Source organism: Mytilus trossulus, chromosome 1, assembly GCF_036588685.1.
Source record: "Mytilus trossulus isolate FHL-02 chromosome 1, PNRI_Mtr1.1.1.hap1, whole genome shotgun sequence".
Lineage (NCBI taxonomy): Eukaryota > Metazoa > Mollusca > Bivalvia > Mytilida > Mytilidae > Mytilus > Mytilus trossulus.
The window spans coordinates 15,020,915-15,040,311 of NC_086373.1; the positions used below are offsets into that span (position 1 = coordinate 15,020,915).

Consider the following 19,397-nt stretch of genomic DNA (forward strand, 5'->3'; position numbering starts at 1 on the left):
ACAGAAATAGTAGGTACAACAGTCAAAATATGGAACAACAGTCATCACTGTGTTACGATAGTCTGTGTGAAAATTAATAAATAGTCTACTTACGTTTGTATTTTCTTGTCACGTCTACTTCGCGGGAAAAGAACAGACATTTCGGGTGCAGGTGTAAATAGTCTGTTGTTTTGACCCTTTTGGTGGTATGCGTTTTTCATTATGATACATGTGTTATATGTACTATGTGAATATCAAAGAACCAGTATACGTTTTAGCTATAAAAAGGTTTTCAAAGGGATTATATTTTTGTGTTTGTTGAAACCGATATTTCATTTTCTAATATTTGATGATCTACTTTAAACTTTAACTTTATAATATAAGTAAATAATAATATATTGTTCAAAAGACCCTTCGCTAGTACACACGTTTAATTCATTTCTCGGAAGAAGTGTGACATAACATTCTGAGGAAACAACAAAAGATGGGATTAAAATTTGATATTTTTTAAATTATGTCGTCACAACATTGACATATAATTTTAGTTTAGATGATTTTGAAATTTTGAATGTCAATTTATGAATAGTTGAGATAAGAGAACTTTTAGAATCTTCAATGACTCGATTGCGTAATAATTTTCTCGATAACACGAATGAAGAAGGAAGAATTAGATTCAAATGTGATACTCACCTTAATTTTCAAACTACCAGGAATATGATACCAGAATTTGGAAGTATTAGTCTGAAATTTCATTCACAAGATATTTTCGAGACGTCAAACTATGACATTTCAGTAAAGATCCAGTTTTCGACTGATTTTTATCATTCAAACTTATTTAGCTTGAAAACAAGTTCATGGACCCCTCTTTTCAGAAATGCCATTTGGTTTGAATACGGAAAAAGGTTATGTGTGCCAATTTTCATGAAAATGGTGCTTTTTTTTTTTAATTTGATGAATATTCATAAAAAAACAACACTTTTTTTCTCTACAATCATGAACATTTGATAAATATGTGTTATTTCTGAATAAAAAATGTATATATTTTTAAGATACTTAAAAAATATAGAAATAACAAGTTATTTAGCAATAAACAATTTGTGTTTATCTTTTAAAACCAAAAAATATGTCTTTCTTTTGAAAAGGAAAACACGGCCACAAATCCGAATTTTGTGCAAAAATACAAAATTTCGACCTCATTTTTCTCAAAAAGTAGCATATGAAGGTACATTTGTTATATCATATTTTAATTAATGAGGTTAAAATAGTCTTCATGGAAATTGTTATCAAAATGTAAATACGGAATCGAAACTGTATCGTATGCCCTTAATTATTTATACAAGTCAAGGGTGCAAACCATGTGACCAAAATCATCTACAAAAAGTTCTGACTAGGTACTAACCGTTTAAGGTGGTATGGACGTGACAAAATTGACACATTTTGTATGGATTATACAGGGAAAACACCATTTTGTTAGTAGAAACTAAACAAAATGATAGAATTGTTAAATACTTGAGGAAAAGATAGCTTTCAGACACTGCTTTGAGAATATCAAAAGAAAAGATAAGGTTACCGTACGTTTTTTCCAGCTAAAATACAAAATAGGAAAATTCCATGTAGAATCCTTCAGAAAATGCACTGTTTAAGAGTTACTTCCCCTTAAAATGCCAATTTAAAAAAAAAATAAAAACCACCAAAAATAAACAACATTTGCAGGGATATTTAATAATTATAAGTTATATTCTTATAAATTGGTTCTTTTAAATGAACAATCAATTCAAAAACTTAATTCCTGCATCAAATTTTGCTAACTTGATACAAAATCTGGACCTTTTACAATCCAAGATGGAGGAAGACACCCATACCACCTTAATTCGAACATAATGTTCTCTGAAATAGAGTTTTTTTTATTTTAAAACAACTAATACGAACCAACTGTGGACCTCGTTCTGACAAATTTGTCCTTATTCATATGCGGCAGACTTCATGCATAAGCTCTTAATGATGAATGAAGAGAAACTAGCATTATCATTATCCTTTAACTTCATTTCCTGCTTCCATGTAATAGAAGAGGGACGAAAGATACCAGAGGGACAGTGAAACTAATAAATCGAAAATAGACTGACAAAGTCATGACTAAAAATGAAAAATACAAACAGACAAACAATAGTACACATGACACAACATAGAAATCTAAAGAAAAAACAACACGAACCCCACCAAAAATAGAGGTGATCTCAGGTGCTCCGGAAGGGTAAGCAGATCCTGCTCCACGTGTTGCACCTCCCGTGTTGCTTATGTGATAATAGATGATGTCTTTTCGATAAATAATTAGGTTGTTGACTAAGTTCCACACATTTACTCGTATCCTCATCGAATTAAAAAAAAAAAGAATACACATAAACAGTTAATTCTGTTTGTCTTTATTTACATCATGAGAAGGGCAATGAAAGTCAGATAAAAAAAAATAAAAAAATAGGCCAAAGTGGTGATTACATCTTCCGTATGGTCAGCAACATTCCTTGGGTGTTGATCATATATCTCCAAGCAGAATAAGATATTGAAGACCTACCGTTTCACATACTGGATCTTCTTATAGAGGTTTGCTGCTGATAGACAAGCTATTAAACCAAGGGTTCTAAGTGGTAATATTGACGTACTCTTGTTGGACGTTTTACGGACGCCAGGGCTGATTTTTACAAATTTTAATTGATATGTGCCAATTGTAAACAATCTCGTACTCTTTTCCTCGATTTTGACAACATTTAAATGAGACTTATCATCAAATATATACTTGCCATGAACACAATAAAAGGTGCCACATGTAGAGTAGGACTTAAATCCTTTCTAGAGCCCGAGACATCGGTTTATCGCGAGGTTGATGTTGCTCAGTCTTTGGTTTTCTATGTAGTGTGTTGTGAACTGGTATGTTTTTTTTCTGTCCGTTTTTAGCTCACCTGGCCCGAAGCTTTTCTCATCACTTGGCGTCCGTCGTCGTCGTCCGTCGTCGTCCGTCGTCGTCAACATTTTACATTTTGAACTTCTTCTAGAGAACCACTGAATGGAATGAAATCAAACATGGCATGAATGTTCCTTATGAGGTGCTGACTAAGTGTTGTTACTTTGTAGCCGATCCATCATCCAAGATGGCCGCCAGCGGGGGACTTAGTTTAACATAGGACCCTATGGGAAATGCATACAAATGACTTCTTTTAGAAAACTACTGAATGGCATGAAACCAAACATGGCAGGAATGTTCCTTTTGAGGTGCTGACCAAGTGTTGTTACTTTGTAGCCGATCCATCATCCAAGATGGCCGCCAGCGGTGGACTTGTTTAACATAGGACCCTATGGGAAATGCATACAAATGACTTCTTTTAGAGAACCACTGAATGGAATAAAACTACACATGACATGAATGTTCCTTATGAGGTGCTGACCAAGTGTTGTTACTTTGGAGCCGATCCATCATCCTAGATGGCCGCCAGTGGGGAACTTAGTTTAACATAGGACCCTATGGGAAATGCATACAAATGACTTTTTTTAGAAAACCACTGAATGGAATGAAACCAAACATGGGATGAATGTTCCTTATGAGGTGCTGACCAAGTGTTGTTACTTTATAGCCGATCCATCATCTAAGATGGACGCCAGCAGGGGACTTAGTTTAACATAAGACCCTATGGGAAATGCATACAAATGACTTCTTTTAGAGAACCACTGAATGGAATGTAACCAAACATGGGATGAATGTTCCTTATGAGGTGCTGACCAAGTGTTGTTACTTTGTAGCCAATCCATTATCCAAGATGGCCACCAGCGAGGGACTTAGTTTAACATAGGATCCTATGGGAAATACATACAAATGTCTTCTTTTAGAGAACCACTGAATGGAATGAAACCAAACATAGCATGAATGTTTCTTATCTGGTGCTGACCAAGTGTTGTTACTTTGTAGCCAAATTTTATCTCTTTTAATATGAATTCAAAAACCCAAATAGAGTCAGGTGAGCGATACAGGCTCTTGAGAGCCTCTAGTTCTTTAATGTAGGACTTTGGCAATTCCTTTATTAACTTCAGTCCCTTATTAAGCAATACATATCAATTTGTACATGAAGTAAACACTGGAAGTAAATGTATTTTTCAAATTTAGATAAAAACGAATGCATTTATTTTACACGTAATGCAACTGTGTAGGTAAAGCAAAGCTGTTGTCTTAATATTTGTTATGGATAATCTGATCCTTTACCCTTTGGTTTTCATTTGTTATGTGTGTATTCACCTCCTTTAATGTTTGAAATATGAATATACGGACTACAGGAATACCACAGGTAAATATTTATCTAGAAAAGTCCCCCCCTCGCTTAATTCGTTCGAAAACCGTCAACAAAGGTTAAATATTTCCCTCTTAAACCTATTCAATTGGTTATTTATTTTTCTAAATGCAAAAACCTGTTGAACAAAGAAATATATGAAATTACACTGTACGTAAACTTTAAATATTTTAACTGCCTATACGTTTATTTTTGTTTCAGTTTTGTTTTAATATTACGTCTGTTTCTCGGAAAAGGTTAACTATTGTTGGAATGTAGTTTAGATATTATCAAACTGTTTATCAGTTTAGTAGACTTGAATGAACTGACGTTAATAAACGTATATCTATATTGGTTAGCTCGGGTACCCAGACAATCTATACTTTAATTTGTTTGAACACAAATAGCTGAAGGTAAAATATTAGATATTTTTACTTAATTATTGAAAAGGTAATTCATTATCAATGAAATAGAAAAGAAGAAAATGCATGTTTTCACTCAATGAAGTTTTTAATTTCAGAATTGATTTTATGTGCATTTGACTTTATTGTCATGATGTACATGCCATTGTGTTTTACCCACCTTAAAAGTGAACCAATTTTTCATTCATGCTTTTGCTTGAATTCGTATTAAACATTCCTGAACCGCTTAATTTGAATGCATTGTAATTTATAACCCCGTGACTTAGAAAATAATCCGGTTTTTTTCGTCATTTAGACTGGCTTCCGATGCAAAACCAACTAATTTTTAGAAAACCTAAATTTCCAGTCCATGACAAACCTATAAACGTTCAGATTTTTTTGGCTTATCTTTAACACTTCGAAAGTGGAAATATGTTTTAACACTCTGACTATGCTCTTTCCTCGTTCGTTCAACCTGCTACTGGCATCACATTATGAATTGATGGCTTATATCATTATGATAAATGAAAAGAGTAAAAACCTGGTGAAGTCAGTTCCATATTTAATAAAAACCCTTTTTAAGTAAACAGTCGATTGTCTGTTAACATTACATTTGCAGTTTGTTTTTTCAAAACGTATTAACCCTGTTGTTTCTATCATTAAAGTAACTGTTTGACGTTTGAAAATGTGATCTAATTTATCTTGAATTCGACATGAAAATGAGGTACATGGGGTCCGACTGAATTTAAGGATCGAATGGACCCGATACCCATTAGCAGTATTTGGTTTTTAGTCAATTTTATTGATTACCGACGTAAACCATACAATTTCCAACAAATCAAGATGAATGTTTAGATCAATATTAAAATCGGGGTTAGTATATATCTGAGAATATTTTGTCTAACTTCTTCCAAGTAAGATATTATGTAATCTTTCATGGACTGATAATTTTAAATCATTGAAAAATAGTTCACCAACTGGTGACAAACGAAAGAAATTCATATTAAATACCATTACAATGCGTTTTTGAGTTAATAAATTCAACACCTTAGATCTACATATAAAGATTTTTTCAGTGTGTTTATTATACTATATTAAGGCAACTGTAGTATACTGCTATCAGTGTTTTCCTGACTACTCTTGTATAATTGACAAATGATAAAAATAAGTTGATGTGGTATGATTGTCAATAAGACAACTATTTACCGGAGACTTCATGACATGAAAGTTAGCATCCGTTTGTCACTGTATGCCATTTTCTGTCATGTTAAGGGATATGATTATGACAGCGTCTAATAATTTCTGCTTGTCAGTAACCACTTTATAGAGTACACAGGCAAATTTCACTCACATCAATTTCACGTGAATTTAAATTCATGTGAATCTCACGTGAAATTCACATCAATTTCACCTCAAACGAGCTTATGCGTGAAACTCACGTGAAAACTGTTTTTGTGAGTTTCACGTGATTCTCATGTGAATTTTACATGAAAATCACATAAAAAATTTGTGAAATTCACATGAATTTTTGAAATAGAGAAATTCAAATAACATATAAATTTTCAAATTAAATCAAAATCATGAAAAACATCAAATTTTGTTGTTGTAAATTTCACGTGAAATTCATGTGAAAAATTTCACATCAATTTCACGTGAATCTCAATTCATGTGAAAATCACATGAAAATTTTCACGTGAGTGTCATGTATAAGCTCGATTGAGGTGAATCTCATGTGAAATATTTCATGTGAATTTCACGTGAGATTGATGTGAAATTCATGTGAGCAAATTTTGCCTGTGTAGTTTTTAATATTTTCATATCATTATCCTGACACAGTCTCTAATCGGAAAACATATATTTTGAACACACATGCCCGTATAAATCTCCATCGAAGTAGAAAATGATAAATTAACGTTAAAAAGTACTGAACACAGGGGACAATTTAAAATGGAAAGTGTCTAATCAAACAGAAAATTAAAAACTAAAACACATCATACGAATGGATAACAACTGTCATATTTCTCGACTTGTTACAGGCATTTCTTAATGTAGAAAATGATTGATTAAATCTGGTTTTATAGATATTGTAGTTAGCTAGCTAAATCTCTCACTTGTATAACAGTCGCATATAATTCCTTTATATTGACAACAAAACAAAGACATAGTAGGTAAAAATGTAGAATGAAACATTTGACTAGACCAGTCAACTATAATTTATGTTCAGATAAGTTACCAGTACCGGTACATTTATATTTCAATACATTTTTTCCATTCATTTCACAGTAGTAACAGAGGTATACTAATTTTGCCTTTATTTATGTTATTTTGGGTCTTTGGTTTTCTATGTTGGGTCATGTGTGCTATTATTTGACCATTTTAGGCAATGCGTTTGAGTTTGACTGTACCTCTGGTATCTTTCGCCCCTCTTTTAGGCCTACCTCTCATATTATGTCATCTTGTATTAAGTTTTTACATTGAGTTATATTGTAAAATAGAAGTGTTGGTTTCAAGATTCGTGTCTTAGGCTTACAACGATTCCACATAACTTTGCACTCTGACATATCTGACATAGACTCCAACTTGAGGTATAATAAATTGATGAAAATCATATTTATTTCTGAAAAATGTTATTTCCTATACAAAAATTGAGTTGATTGTGTTATCTATATTTTACGATAATTTTTAGGGCCCTTTATAGCTTGCTGTTCGGTGTTTAAGACCGTACTTTGAGCTTTAATGATATACTTTTAAAAGTTGTGCAAGGATAGAGATTTGCCCCATTGGCACTCATACCACATCTTCTTATATCGTTAACATGTGCAGGTTATTTTGCCAACTTTACATTTTTTAATACCACTTTTAACTTTTTAAGATATGGAAAAAAATGACGTGTTGGATGCTGTTGCTGGGAGCAAGGGAGAAACATTAACAAAAACACCGATTGCACCAATTGCTAATGAAACAGAAAGGTACATCTAAGGTTGACTATACTATCTTAGTGTCGTCCATCCGTTTTCGATTGAATGCCGTAAATACAACTCATTAAAAGGCATAATAAAATTAACAGTACCAAATTTCTTGCACCAGATGCGCATTTCGACAATACATGTCTCTTCAGTGATGCTCGTGGCCAATTATTTGAAATCCAAAGCTTATGTAAAAGATGAAGAGCTATAATCCAAAAGGTCAAAAAAGTATAGCCAAATCCGTGAAAGGAATCAGAGCTTTGCATGAGGGATATACATTCCTTAATTTATAATCATTTCTAATATTTTGTAACAGCAAATTTTAATAACACAAAAAAATCCGTATTTTCATGCCAGTACCGAAATACTGGCTACTGGGCTGGTGATACCCTCGGGGACTAATATTCCACCAGCAGAGGCATCGACCCAGTGGTAGTAATAAAATTAACGGTACCAAATTTCTTGCACCAGATGCGCATTTCGACAATACATGTCTCTTCAGTGATGCTCGTGGCCAAATTTTTTGAAATCCAAAGCTTATGTAAAAGATGAAGAACTATAATCCAAAAGGTCAAAAAAGTATAGCCAAATCCGTGAAAGGAATCAGAGCTTTGCATGAGGGAGATACATCCCTTAATTTTTAATAATTTCGAATATTTTGTAACAGCAAATTTTAATAACACAAAAAATCCGTATTTTCATGCCAGTACATAACTGTTCCAGTTAAAATGTTTAATTCAGTTTTCACATGAATTAGTCCAAAACTTGAAGAAAGACAGGTACTTTGTTGTGGTTTTTGATGTTCTGTTTTACAAATTCAAATGTGATTTCATTTTTTTGTCATTTTTTACAATTTCAAATGTGACGTCACTTTGTGTTGAGGCCTTGACTAATTCGGGTGTGTCTATATTTTGTGTTGGATTATGTCGGGTTGATATGTAATGTATTTCGGTTGTTTTCTGTAATTAGTTGATACTTCAATATCTTTTATATAGTCATTTCATAAAATTTGCTGTTCGCAAAAGTATAAATTATTCTAAATAATAGGGATGTTCTGGTACCTAATAGAAAACCCTAGCCGTTTTATGACACAATTTTTTTTGAACTTCGATGCTTTTCAACTTTGTACTTGTTTTGGCTTCAAAATTTTGTAGCTGGGCGTCACTGGTAAGTGTTGTGTTGACACAACGGACTTCTGGCGTATTAAATTTTAAACCTGTTGCCTTTTGTTCTTTATTATTCGTGTGTTTCTTTGTCAATTTGAGTTCTCCTAGTTATTTGTATTGTAGTCCTGTAATGTTGTATTGTCATTTTAATGTTATAGTTAACATGGCCATAAAAGATGGAGGTTTGGCATGCCACAAAACCAGGTTCAATACACCATTCTTTGTCTTTAAAAAATGTCCTGTACCAAGTCCGGAATATGGTCATTGGTATATTATAGTTCGTTTCTGTGTTTGTTACATTTTAACCTTGTATTTCTATTGTGTCGTTTGTTTCTTCATTTATTTGAGTGTGAATTCACATTATTATAAGACGTGTCACGGTACTTCTCTATCCCAAATTCATGTATTTAGTTTTGATGTTATATTTGCTATTCTCATCGAAATTTGTCTTATGCTTACTTCGTTTCTGTGTGTGTTACATTTTAGTGTTGTGGCGTCATTTCCTTGTATTTAATGCTTTTCCCTTGGTTTATGACTCGGATTTGTTTTTTCCTATCGATCTATGAGTTTTGAACATCGGTATACTACTGTTGTCTTTTTTGTCATTCTGATCGGATATTGTTCAATATCATGTCGTTTGTAGTTTTCTATTCGTAAAAGTAAAGATATTCAATCACCCAATCATTTATATGATTTTAGTTCAAACAATTATATGTACACGACTATTTGTTTTACAGTTTGATTTAGAAGAAATACCGACAAAGATAGATAATACATTTAATCAACTAATTACTTACATCATTATATATTCATGTTCTTAGAATTATTATAAAACACATTAAGCTTATGTAAAAGATGAAGAACTATAATCCAAAAGGTCAAAAAAGTATAGCCAAATCCGTGAAAGGAATCAGAGCTTTGCATGAGGGAGATACATCCCTTAATTTTTAATAATTTCGAATATTTTGTAACAGCAAATTTTAATAACACAAAAAATCCGTATTTTCATGCCAGTACATAACTGTTCCAGTTAAAATGTTTAATTCAGTTTTCACATGAATTAGTCCAAAACTTGAAGAAAGACAGGTACTTTGTTGTGGTTTTTGATGTTCTGTTTTACAAATTCAAATGTGATTTCATTTTTTTGTCATTTTTTACAATTTCAAATGTGACGTCACTTTGTGTTGAGGCCTTGACTAATTCGGGTGTGTCTATATTTTGTGTTGGATTATGTCGGGTTGATATGTAATGTATTTCGGTTGTTTTCTGTAATTAGTTGATACTTCAATATCTTTTATATAGTCATTTCATAAAATTTGCTGTTCGCAAAAGTATAAATTATTCTAAATAATAGGGATGTTCTGGTACCTAATAGAAAACCCTAGCCGTTTTATGACACAATTTTTTTTGAACTTCGATGCTTTTCAACTTTGTACTTGTTTTGGCTTCAAAATTTTGTAGCTGGGCGTCACTGGTAAGTGTTGTGTTGACACAACGGACTTCTGGCGTATTAAATTTTAAACCTGTTGCCTTTTGTTCTTTATTATTCGTGTGTTTCTTTGTCAATTTGAGTTCTCCTAGTTATTTGTATTGTAGTCCTGTAATGTTGTATTGTCATTTTAATGTTATAGTTAACATGGCCATAAAAGATGGAGGTTTGGCATGCCACAAAACCAGGTTCAATACACCATTCTTTGTCTTTAAAAAATGTCCTGTACCAAGTCCGGAATATGGTCATTGGTATATTATAGTTCGTTTCTGTGTTTGTTACATTTTAACCTTGTATTTCTATTGTGTCGTTTGTTTCTTCATTTATTTGAGTGTGAATTCACATTATTATAAGACGTGTCACGGTACTTCTCTATCCCAAATTCATGTATTTAGTTTTGATGTTATATTTGCTATTCTCATCGAAATTTGTCTTATGCTTACTTCGTTTCTGTGTGTGTTACATTTTAGTGTTGTGGCGTCATTTCCTTGTATTTAATGCTTTTCCCTTGGTTTATGACTCGGATTTGTTTTTTCCTATCGATCTATGAGTTTTGAACATCGGTATACTACTGTTGTCTTTTTTGTCATTCTGATCGGATATTGTTCAATATCATGTCGTTTGTAGTTTTCTATTCGTAAAAGTAAAGATATTCAATCACCCAATCATTTATATGATTTTAGTTCAAACAATTATATGTACACGACTATTTGTTTTACAGTTTGATTTAGAAGAAATACCGACAAAGATAGATAATACATTTAATCAACTAATTACTTACATCATTATATATTCATGTTCTTAGAATTATTATAAAACACATTAAATAACATAATTACAAACATAATCTTAAATTAAATATATCGATTTTTTTAGTAATTTATAGTTTGTTTTTGTGTGTGTGTTGCATTGTCGTTTTTTTTTTTTGTTGAACTTCCGTGTTTCTGTTGTTTGTGTTGTTTTCCTCTCACAGTTGATGTGTTTCCTTCCGTTTTAGTTTGTAACCCAGATTTGTTTTTTTTTTAATTGATTTATGACTTTTGAACAACAGTATACTATTAAATCAATGGATATTGCATAAATGGTACCAATTTTACCTGTCAGACGCGCCTTTCGTGAATCACATATTTTCAGCGATAAATGATGCAAACGTTTAATTAAGTCATAAACCTAGTACACATCTTGTGAATACCGTAAATATTCATGTTATAGACACTGGGCCTCAAATATAATAGACTGCTCTTAAATATGGACGATAAAATCAAAATGAGTTGAACAAAAATACTGTGGATTCATTATTTATCGGCGGATACAAATTTTCGTAAATTTCGTGGGTACAGGTGAACCACGAATTTAAATGGTCAACGAAAGTGTAATATTTGTTCAATCCACAAATTGGTATCAACGAAAATAAATGAATACACAGTATAGTGTTTTCATATTCAGGGTTCAAATACAACACCGATAATTTCAGCTGATATTTTATATAACTTTTGACTCTCTGTTTTCTAAATAATTAAATTAGATGTATGTTTCATTATAATACTTTATTCTGATTGGCTAACTGCACATCATGTGTTATTCATTAAGCAATTGCATCACTCAATAAAACTTTCATTAATGATAACACGTGGTCCCATAATAAAGTGCACAGGTGAATTAAATAAATAAGTTATAAAATTCGTTTTTTCATAATTATAGTTAAAAATGTAATTATAAGTATTGAATGCTTCTTTTTGTAACTTCATAGAGTTGTAAAAGAGTTGACCGTGCGCACATTTTTAGTATGAAGCGCTTCGGCGCTTCATACCAAATGTACTTCGGTCAACGCTTTTACACCCTAATGAAGTTACAAAAAGAAGCATTCAATTCTTAAATGACTTCTCTGTTGTAGTAACTCTGGACAAGGTAGAATAGCTGAGGAACATTTGAACCAAGCAGCATATCCAATTAGTTCTGGGATTGCAGTTGTGATCAATAACATTAACTTTGATGACAGATTGAACTTAACAGATCGGATAGGAGCTTCATCTTTATTTCAAAGATTCATGGAACTAGGTTTCGATAGTGACCTGTTGAATGATGCAACAAAAAATGAAATGGAAACGAAATTTAATGAAAGTAAGACATTAAGAATTGTAAAAATTCAATGTGATTGTTTAAAATCAGAGTTATAAATTAAACCTCTTTGTTTTGATTTTTTTATTCTTCACTGATATCATGGTCTGTTTAATGTGTAAATTAATTACTTATTAATTCTTAACTAATCATAACTATCATAAGTTGATAAGTTGGCAAAATATTAACAAACAATCAGGTCTTATCTGTTCTGTTTGATGAAAAATATTTAAAATTAAATCATTATTACAAGAATTAATATACATATAAAAGGCAATTTATGAAACCAAACTTAATTCAAGAAGTATTCCCATAACAGTGTGGAAAACCGTAATACCTGTGTAGATAATAACAATGTATCATTTACCTTAAACTTGTTTGTCATCGGCTATCGATAACAATGAGGTTATGCCCACTCGGTCTATCCGAGGCCTTCCAGTGTTGATTTTAAAAATCACTTGCTTCACATATGTAAAATGATACGTTCTTTCCACAAAACGTTAATAGAATTTGTTTAAAATATTTTTCTATATCAGCACACACTGATATAAGAAAGATTCTTATTGTTATAAGATCTGTCGGAAAACATGGCTAGCAGAGACAATTCATTGCTAAACATGTCAATTTCCTTTTTTTGTGGAAACTACTATACCATTTCTTAAGCTTTGCTAATTGATTCATACGTATCATCTTCTTATCCTTTTCGATATCAGCTCTTCATCTTTTATAAAAGCTTTGGATTTCAAATATTTTGGCCACGAGCATCACTGAAGAGACATGTATTGTCGAAATGCGCATCTGGTGCATGAAAATTGGTACCGTTAATTGTATTACTACCACTGGGTCGATGCCTCTGTTGGTTGACTAGTAGTCCCCAAGGGTATCACCAGCCGAGTAGCCGGTACTGGCATGAAAATATGGATCTTTTTATGTTATTAAAATTTGCTGTTACAAAATGATAGAAATTATTATAAATTAAGGAATGTATCTCCCTCATGCAAAGCTCTGATTCCTTTCACGGATTTGGCTATACTTTTCGGACCTTTTGGATAATAGCTCTTTATCTTTATATAAGCTTTGGATTCTAAATATTTTGGCCTCGAGCATCACTGAAGAGAGAGATTTGCGAAATGGGCATCTGGTGCAAGTGAATTGGTACCATTAATTTTATTTGTAGTCTGAATAAATCCTTATATTGAACTGGTCGGGTAGCATAAGTTGGTTGAAATTTTTTCATGCTCTTTTTTTCGCAATATATCGTTGGTATTCCTGTTTGAAAGGTTTTACACTAGTCATTTTGCGGGTCCTTTACAGCTTGCTCTTCGGTGTGAGCCAAGGCTCCGTGTGTGTCATTTTAGCCTATTTAATTTTACTTCGTAAGTATTGGCGCGGCGAACCTATAACTCTAGTTGGGATATCTTTATTCTTATTGTTAAGATTTGAAATATCTCCAATTAGATCAAACTGATTTAAGCTAAAAAAAAAAAAAAAAGAATTTGTACATGTTGCTTTATTGCATCACATAAATGACCATAATGATGTCAAAACTAGGTGATCAAAGATCGAAGGAATGTTCAGTTATCAGTTAGATGTATTTTTATTCAGTTTAATTCTTTTGCATTTTATATAAAGACATTCAAGCAAATCAAAATTTGAAAAATAAACTGACAACGCCAGTGCTTAAAAAGAAAAAAAACAGGGAGACAAACAATAGAACACAAATAAATTTAAATAAACAGCTAAAGACTGGGCAACATGAACCCAATCTAAACATTCCAGCAGCACCTGCATACGGGTATTATCTCTCAATTGATACGATATTTCCGTGCTTGCAGTTTCTATCATGATTTTCGTGATAGAGGGTTGCTACTCACAAGGAAGCTATTAAACCAAGAGCTCCCAATGGTGAAGTTGAAATCATCCCTTCGTAAGTTTTACGGACGCCTTCACGAGTTGGTTTACCGTGATGGAATAACCGTTTCACAAATGATTTCGGATATGTTCCTTACGTCGTAACTGCAATCCCCTTCCCTTTCATGAATGTGACCTACCGAATTAGACTATTTACCGGATTTGTTATCACATAAGCCACACGACGGGTGCCACATGTGGAACAGGATCTGCTTACCCTTCCAGAGCACCTGAGATCACCCCTAGTTTTTGGTGTGGTTCGTGTTGTTTATTCTTTAGTTTTCTATGTGTACTATTGTTTGTCTGTTTGTCTGCTTGTCTTTTTTCATTTTTAGCCATGGCGTTGTCAGTTTATTTTGGATTATGAGTTTGACTGTCACTTTGGTATCTTTCGTCCCTCTAAATTAGGGGTTGTCTCAGATGGTCTTCAAGGGGCAGCAGATCCTGTTCTAATTGTGGCACCAGTCCTGTTGTTCATGTTAGTAGAAGCCCGTTAATAAGTCTAATTTGGTAGGTTTCGATAACCATGTAATGCTATTTTTGCAGTTAGAGGAGACAAGGAAAGTCTGAAGATCACAGACTGTCTGATTGTAGTGTTGTTGACACATGGTACTGAGGACAGTGTTTATATGACAGATGGGGTTGTTAAGATAAAAAATGTGATGGAATACTTCAATGCAACGAACTGTCCTGAACTTCATCTGAAACCAAAAGTTTTCATATTACAGGTTAGATAACTTAATCACAGATTTACTCTGAAAAGGAGAAACGATAGAAGAGCAACTATTTGTTTTATAGGCAGTACGAGCTTAATACATTGTTAAAAGGAATATTTGGAAGCGTGCTTTTTATTTAGTTTTTTTCACAGTTGAGCCATATATATAAACGTTTGAAATTATAAAGCTTAAATGGCAATGTTTAAAATTATACTAATCAAGCAGTTATTAGTAAACCCTTACCTAGAAATTACCATTTTTTCGTTTAATGATCAAATACGGCTGCTGTGTTTTGATTCTTTTAATTTTGTCTATTACCATTTCACTTTTGTAATATAATATTTCATACAAATAAATTCAGGTTTTCAGCAATTAACGTTTTATACGATAAGGTAACTATGACTTGCGTTTTTCACAATAGGACTGTAGTAGTTAAGATTTATACTCGCATAAGTATAAACAAGGGGCATTGGGGTCCTTTTCTATTTCTTATTATATCCTTTCAAAATGATTTAATTTGTGTCAGTGGCAAATCAAATCACTGACAAATGAAACCAGAAACATTCGACTATATTTAGTTCGCATAATCATTGTTTTAATGCAGGGCTTTACTGAATTCCGGACATAAAATGCATTATCTAGTAATTAGCTATTTTTCATAAATGGTCGAGTTTTTCAATTTTTTAAAGTAACGTTGTAGTTTTTACGATAATATATCATGCAGTAGCGTTTTACTTTTGGACTTATTGAATGAATTCAAAAGAGTTGTTTACTTTTTATCAAATATAATTGTAAATTTATCATTTAACTATTATTTTAGGCCTGTAGAGGATCCGATTTAGGGGGTGGTGTAGAAAGGAAAGTTATAAGAAATAGAGATCCAAACCAGGCAGATGCTTCTGCTTCATATGTGGAGTATGACGAGGAATTCGGTGAAACAATACGTATTCCGAATGAAGCAGATTTCCTAGCAGTGTATTCTACTTCAACAGGTTAGTGTAGTATATCGATGGTCGCATTGGTACATCTCAATGTCAATTAATGTTCACCATGTAGCTAATTATCATCTTTGATTCTTGAACATTCACTGTTCAATTGGTATTCTACTTACATAAAGCGAATTTCGAACAGCGGTATACAACTGTTGTCTTTATAAAACATGTGTAAAATATAAAATTAAATCATACAGAGTACAGATACTAACCATTTGACTTATTATTGGAACATTGAAGTAAGAAAGTCTAAAAAAAAGACCACACAAGAAAACCCTAAATCAAAATGATATCTGTCTAATTTCATACAGACATAACTTGGGATAAACGTATGATAGCAGCGAATATTAAATTCTGAGGAGGACCCAAAGTGTATTGACATTTGAACAAGATAAGTGCAGATCAACTTTCCATTTTAGGATATAATTATTTTTTACGAAACTTCATAAAGCAAACGTGGCACAATTTTAGCTGAAAATGGTCTTTTTATTGGAAATTGCATTCTCTGTATTTACAGAATTTCAACCTACAAGTGATTGTTTCTTTATTTGAGATTTTGAGCTATAATTCGTGATCTGCGTGTTTTGATATTGAACTTCGATTTCTTTTTCAAGGTTATGGATCTTTTCGAAACACAGAGACAGGGTCACCATTCATACGTCACTTGTCAGATGAGCTCCGAGAGATGAAGAAAGGTGAAGACTTCTACAAACTATTGACCAGAGTTAACAAAAAAGTTGGAATGGGATATAAACCAAAACATCCAAGCACTAGTGTTGTTACGCAGATGCCTTGTTTCATTTCACATCTTACAAAGGATTTGGTTTTCATTCAGAAAGTTTAGTAAATACATTCACACCATGAATTAGTGCAAGAAGACATCAACATAGAAATTTACAATTTTTGATATACATTTCAATTGAGAATTCAATTTCAAGTTGACAGTTTCGAGAACTAGTATATACCACATACGAACCATGTGTTGATCAAATATATTTGCTTTGAAAAATCCGAGTCCTTAACGAAAGTTGAAATATGCATTGGCTAACCATTGTTAACAAATTCAAATCTGCTTTTTTAATTTGTACGGTTTATGTATAACACTTGAATATTTGGATAAGGACACACATAATAATGAATCAATTTACTAAAGACCATTTTTCTATATATCTTTCAAAAAATGTCCCTGTTTAGAACAAACGTCTCTGCCAAAAGGGAATAAGAGCTATACATGTAGTATATAAAATATAGTATGTACATTATCCTGCAAATTTGAAAGAAAAATAGCAACATGTAGCTTTTAAAATGATAAAAAAACTAATTTAAATGTACAAGTAAGGTACTAATCAAGTTGTGGTCACCACATTTTGCTGTCAATTCTAATAAAAAAAATAAAAAAAATATCGTTACATGTATAAGTTTTCTTTTTACTAGGTCATTTTGTTAAAATATGTCACTATTTGTCATGATTTTGTGATATTACCACACCAACGTATATAGTTAATTTATGTATTACTGAAAAATGATTACACCAGGGTTTTCGATATCACAAACTAGTCAAAACATTTACTAGATTTTATCATCGGTATAAAGACATCATTCGTAAATATAGCTCAACATGCAGACTTTTTATACGTTCAGGTATTTCACATCCAATTTTTTATGGAAATATTCTTTATAAAGCACAAAGGTGTCAGTATTCACCTCAGAAACTTACAAAACTTTGAATAGACTTATTAAGAAGGGATATAATTACGACACTGTTGTCAAGTCATTAAAGATTGCATATTTTGGCGTAAATATTGAGTCACTGATAAGGTCTTTGCATCGGAACTAAACACATTTATTTTAAAAACAGTTGTTGGCATGACACGGGTTGTGTTCTTCTCATATATGTTATGATGGTATGATACTAAACCCCTAACGGGAAGGATTGTGCCTGATGTTCATATGATGAAATCATAATCTTTCCGTCAGTTTAATTGAAGTCTGGAGCTGGCATGTCAGTTAACTGCTAGTAGTCTGCTGTTATTTATGTATTATTGTCATTTTGTTTATTTTCTTTGGTTACATCTTCTGACTTCAGACTCGGACTTCTCTTGAACTGGATTTTAATATGCGTATTGTTATGCGTTTACTTTTCTACATTGGTTAGAGGTATAGGGGGGGGGGGGGGTTGAGATCTCACAAACATGTATAACCCCGCCGCAATTTTGCGCCTGTCCCAAGTCAGGAGCCTCTGGCCTTTGTTAGTCTTGTATTATTTTAATTTTAGTTTCTTGTGTACAATTTGGAAATTAGTATGGCGTTTATTATCACTGAACTAGTTTATATTTGTTTAGGGGCCAGCTGACGACGCCTCCGGGTGCGGAAATTTCTGGCTACATTGCAGACCTGTTGGTGACCTTCTGCTGATGTTTTTTTATTTGGTCGGGTTGTTATCTCTTTGACACATTCCCCATTTCCATTCTCAATTTTGATAATTGTTTACTTACTTACTTGTATTTTAAAGAAACCGTTATTTTCCGATTCTAAAACTAATGAAATGACCACAAAATCTCCATATTTTATGTGAATTGTAAGTTGTAACAATACGAAAAAAATAGAAAGATAACATTGAGTTTTTCAAATGCAATAGTCAAAACAAAACCATAGCATTGACGAAAAATGACGAAAAGAATATATAAGTTACAAACTCAAGTCATGTTCAAATGATGTGTCAAAAAGCAAAAGTATTTTGCAATATTCTTTCAACATGAAGCATGATGAACACAATACATGAGAATGACTGTAGGTACTTAAACTAAAAGTGGAAACCTAGGACAATCGCGATGAACTAGTATAGGAATTTATTTCGAAACAATCTATTAAAAAAATCCTTATTTCTTCTTCAAAGTAGTAAACCTTAGGTATAAACGTTGTACATGAATAGTGAAAGAACGGCACACATATTTCTACCATATATGAAAGTTACAAACTTTTTACTTTGATGATACTGTCATACAAATGAGAGGTTTAGTGCTATAAAACCAGGTTCATCCACCATTTTCTACATTCAAAATTGCCTGTTCCAAGTCAAGAATATGACAATTGTTGTCCATTCGTTTGATGTGTTTTATCATTTGATTTTGCCATTTGAATAGGGACTTGCCGTTTTGAATTTCATTCGGAATTCAGTATTATTGTTATTCTATTTTTTTCCAATCTTCTACTAACATAATTTACTAAAGACTCCCAAATTTGATTTATTACAAACTTAAACATATACGAGAATTTAAAATGTTTCTTTGAAAACAAGTATCATTTTTTTTTATATCGAACTACTCCAATAAAATACTCATGAAATTTT

General features: G+C 32.3%; 1 protein-coding gene across 1 annotated transcript; it reads left to right on the forward strand.

The window, feature by feature from the left end:
- Positions 1 to 4,613: 4,613 nt before the first annotated feature.
- Positions 4,614 to 17,411, forward strand: LOC134706767 (caspase-3-like). Its single transcript, XM_063566033.1, has 6 exons — positions 4,614 to 4,702; positions 7,563 to 7,659; positions 12,206 to 12,432; positions 14,887 to 15,068; positions 15,877 to 16,048; positions 16,663 to 17,411. The coding sequence occupies exons 2-6, from the start codon at positions 7,565 to 7,567 to the stop codon at positions 16,890 to 16,892; spliced, it is 906 nt and encodes a 301-aa protein (XP_063422103.1). The 5' UTR covers positions 4,614 to 4,702; positions 7,563 to 7,564; the 3' UTR covers positions 16,893 to 17,411.
- Positions 17,412 to 19,397: the final 1,986 nt, after the last annotated feature.

Coding starts and splice junctions, on each gene's coding strand:
- LOC134706767 (XM_063566033.1), top strand. CDS start 7,565: ATGGAAAAAAATGACGTGTTGGATGCTGTTGCTGGGAGCAAGGGAGAA. Junction 12,433..14,886: donor GGAAACGAAATTTAATGAAA/GTAAGACATTAA, acceptor CTATTTTTGCAG/TTAGAGGAGACAAGGAAAGT. Junction 15,069..15,876: donor CAAAAGTTTTCATATTACAG/GTTAGATAACTT, acceptor CTATTATTTTAG/GCCTGTAGAGGATCCGATTT.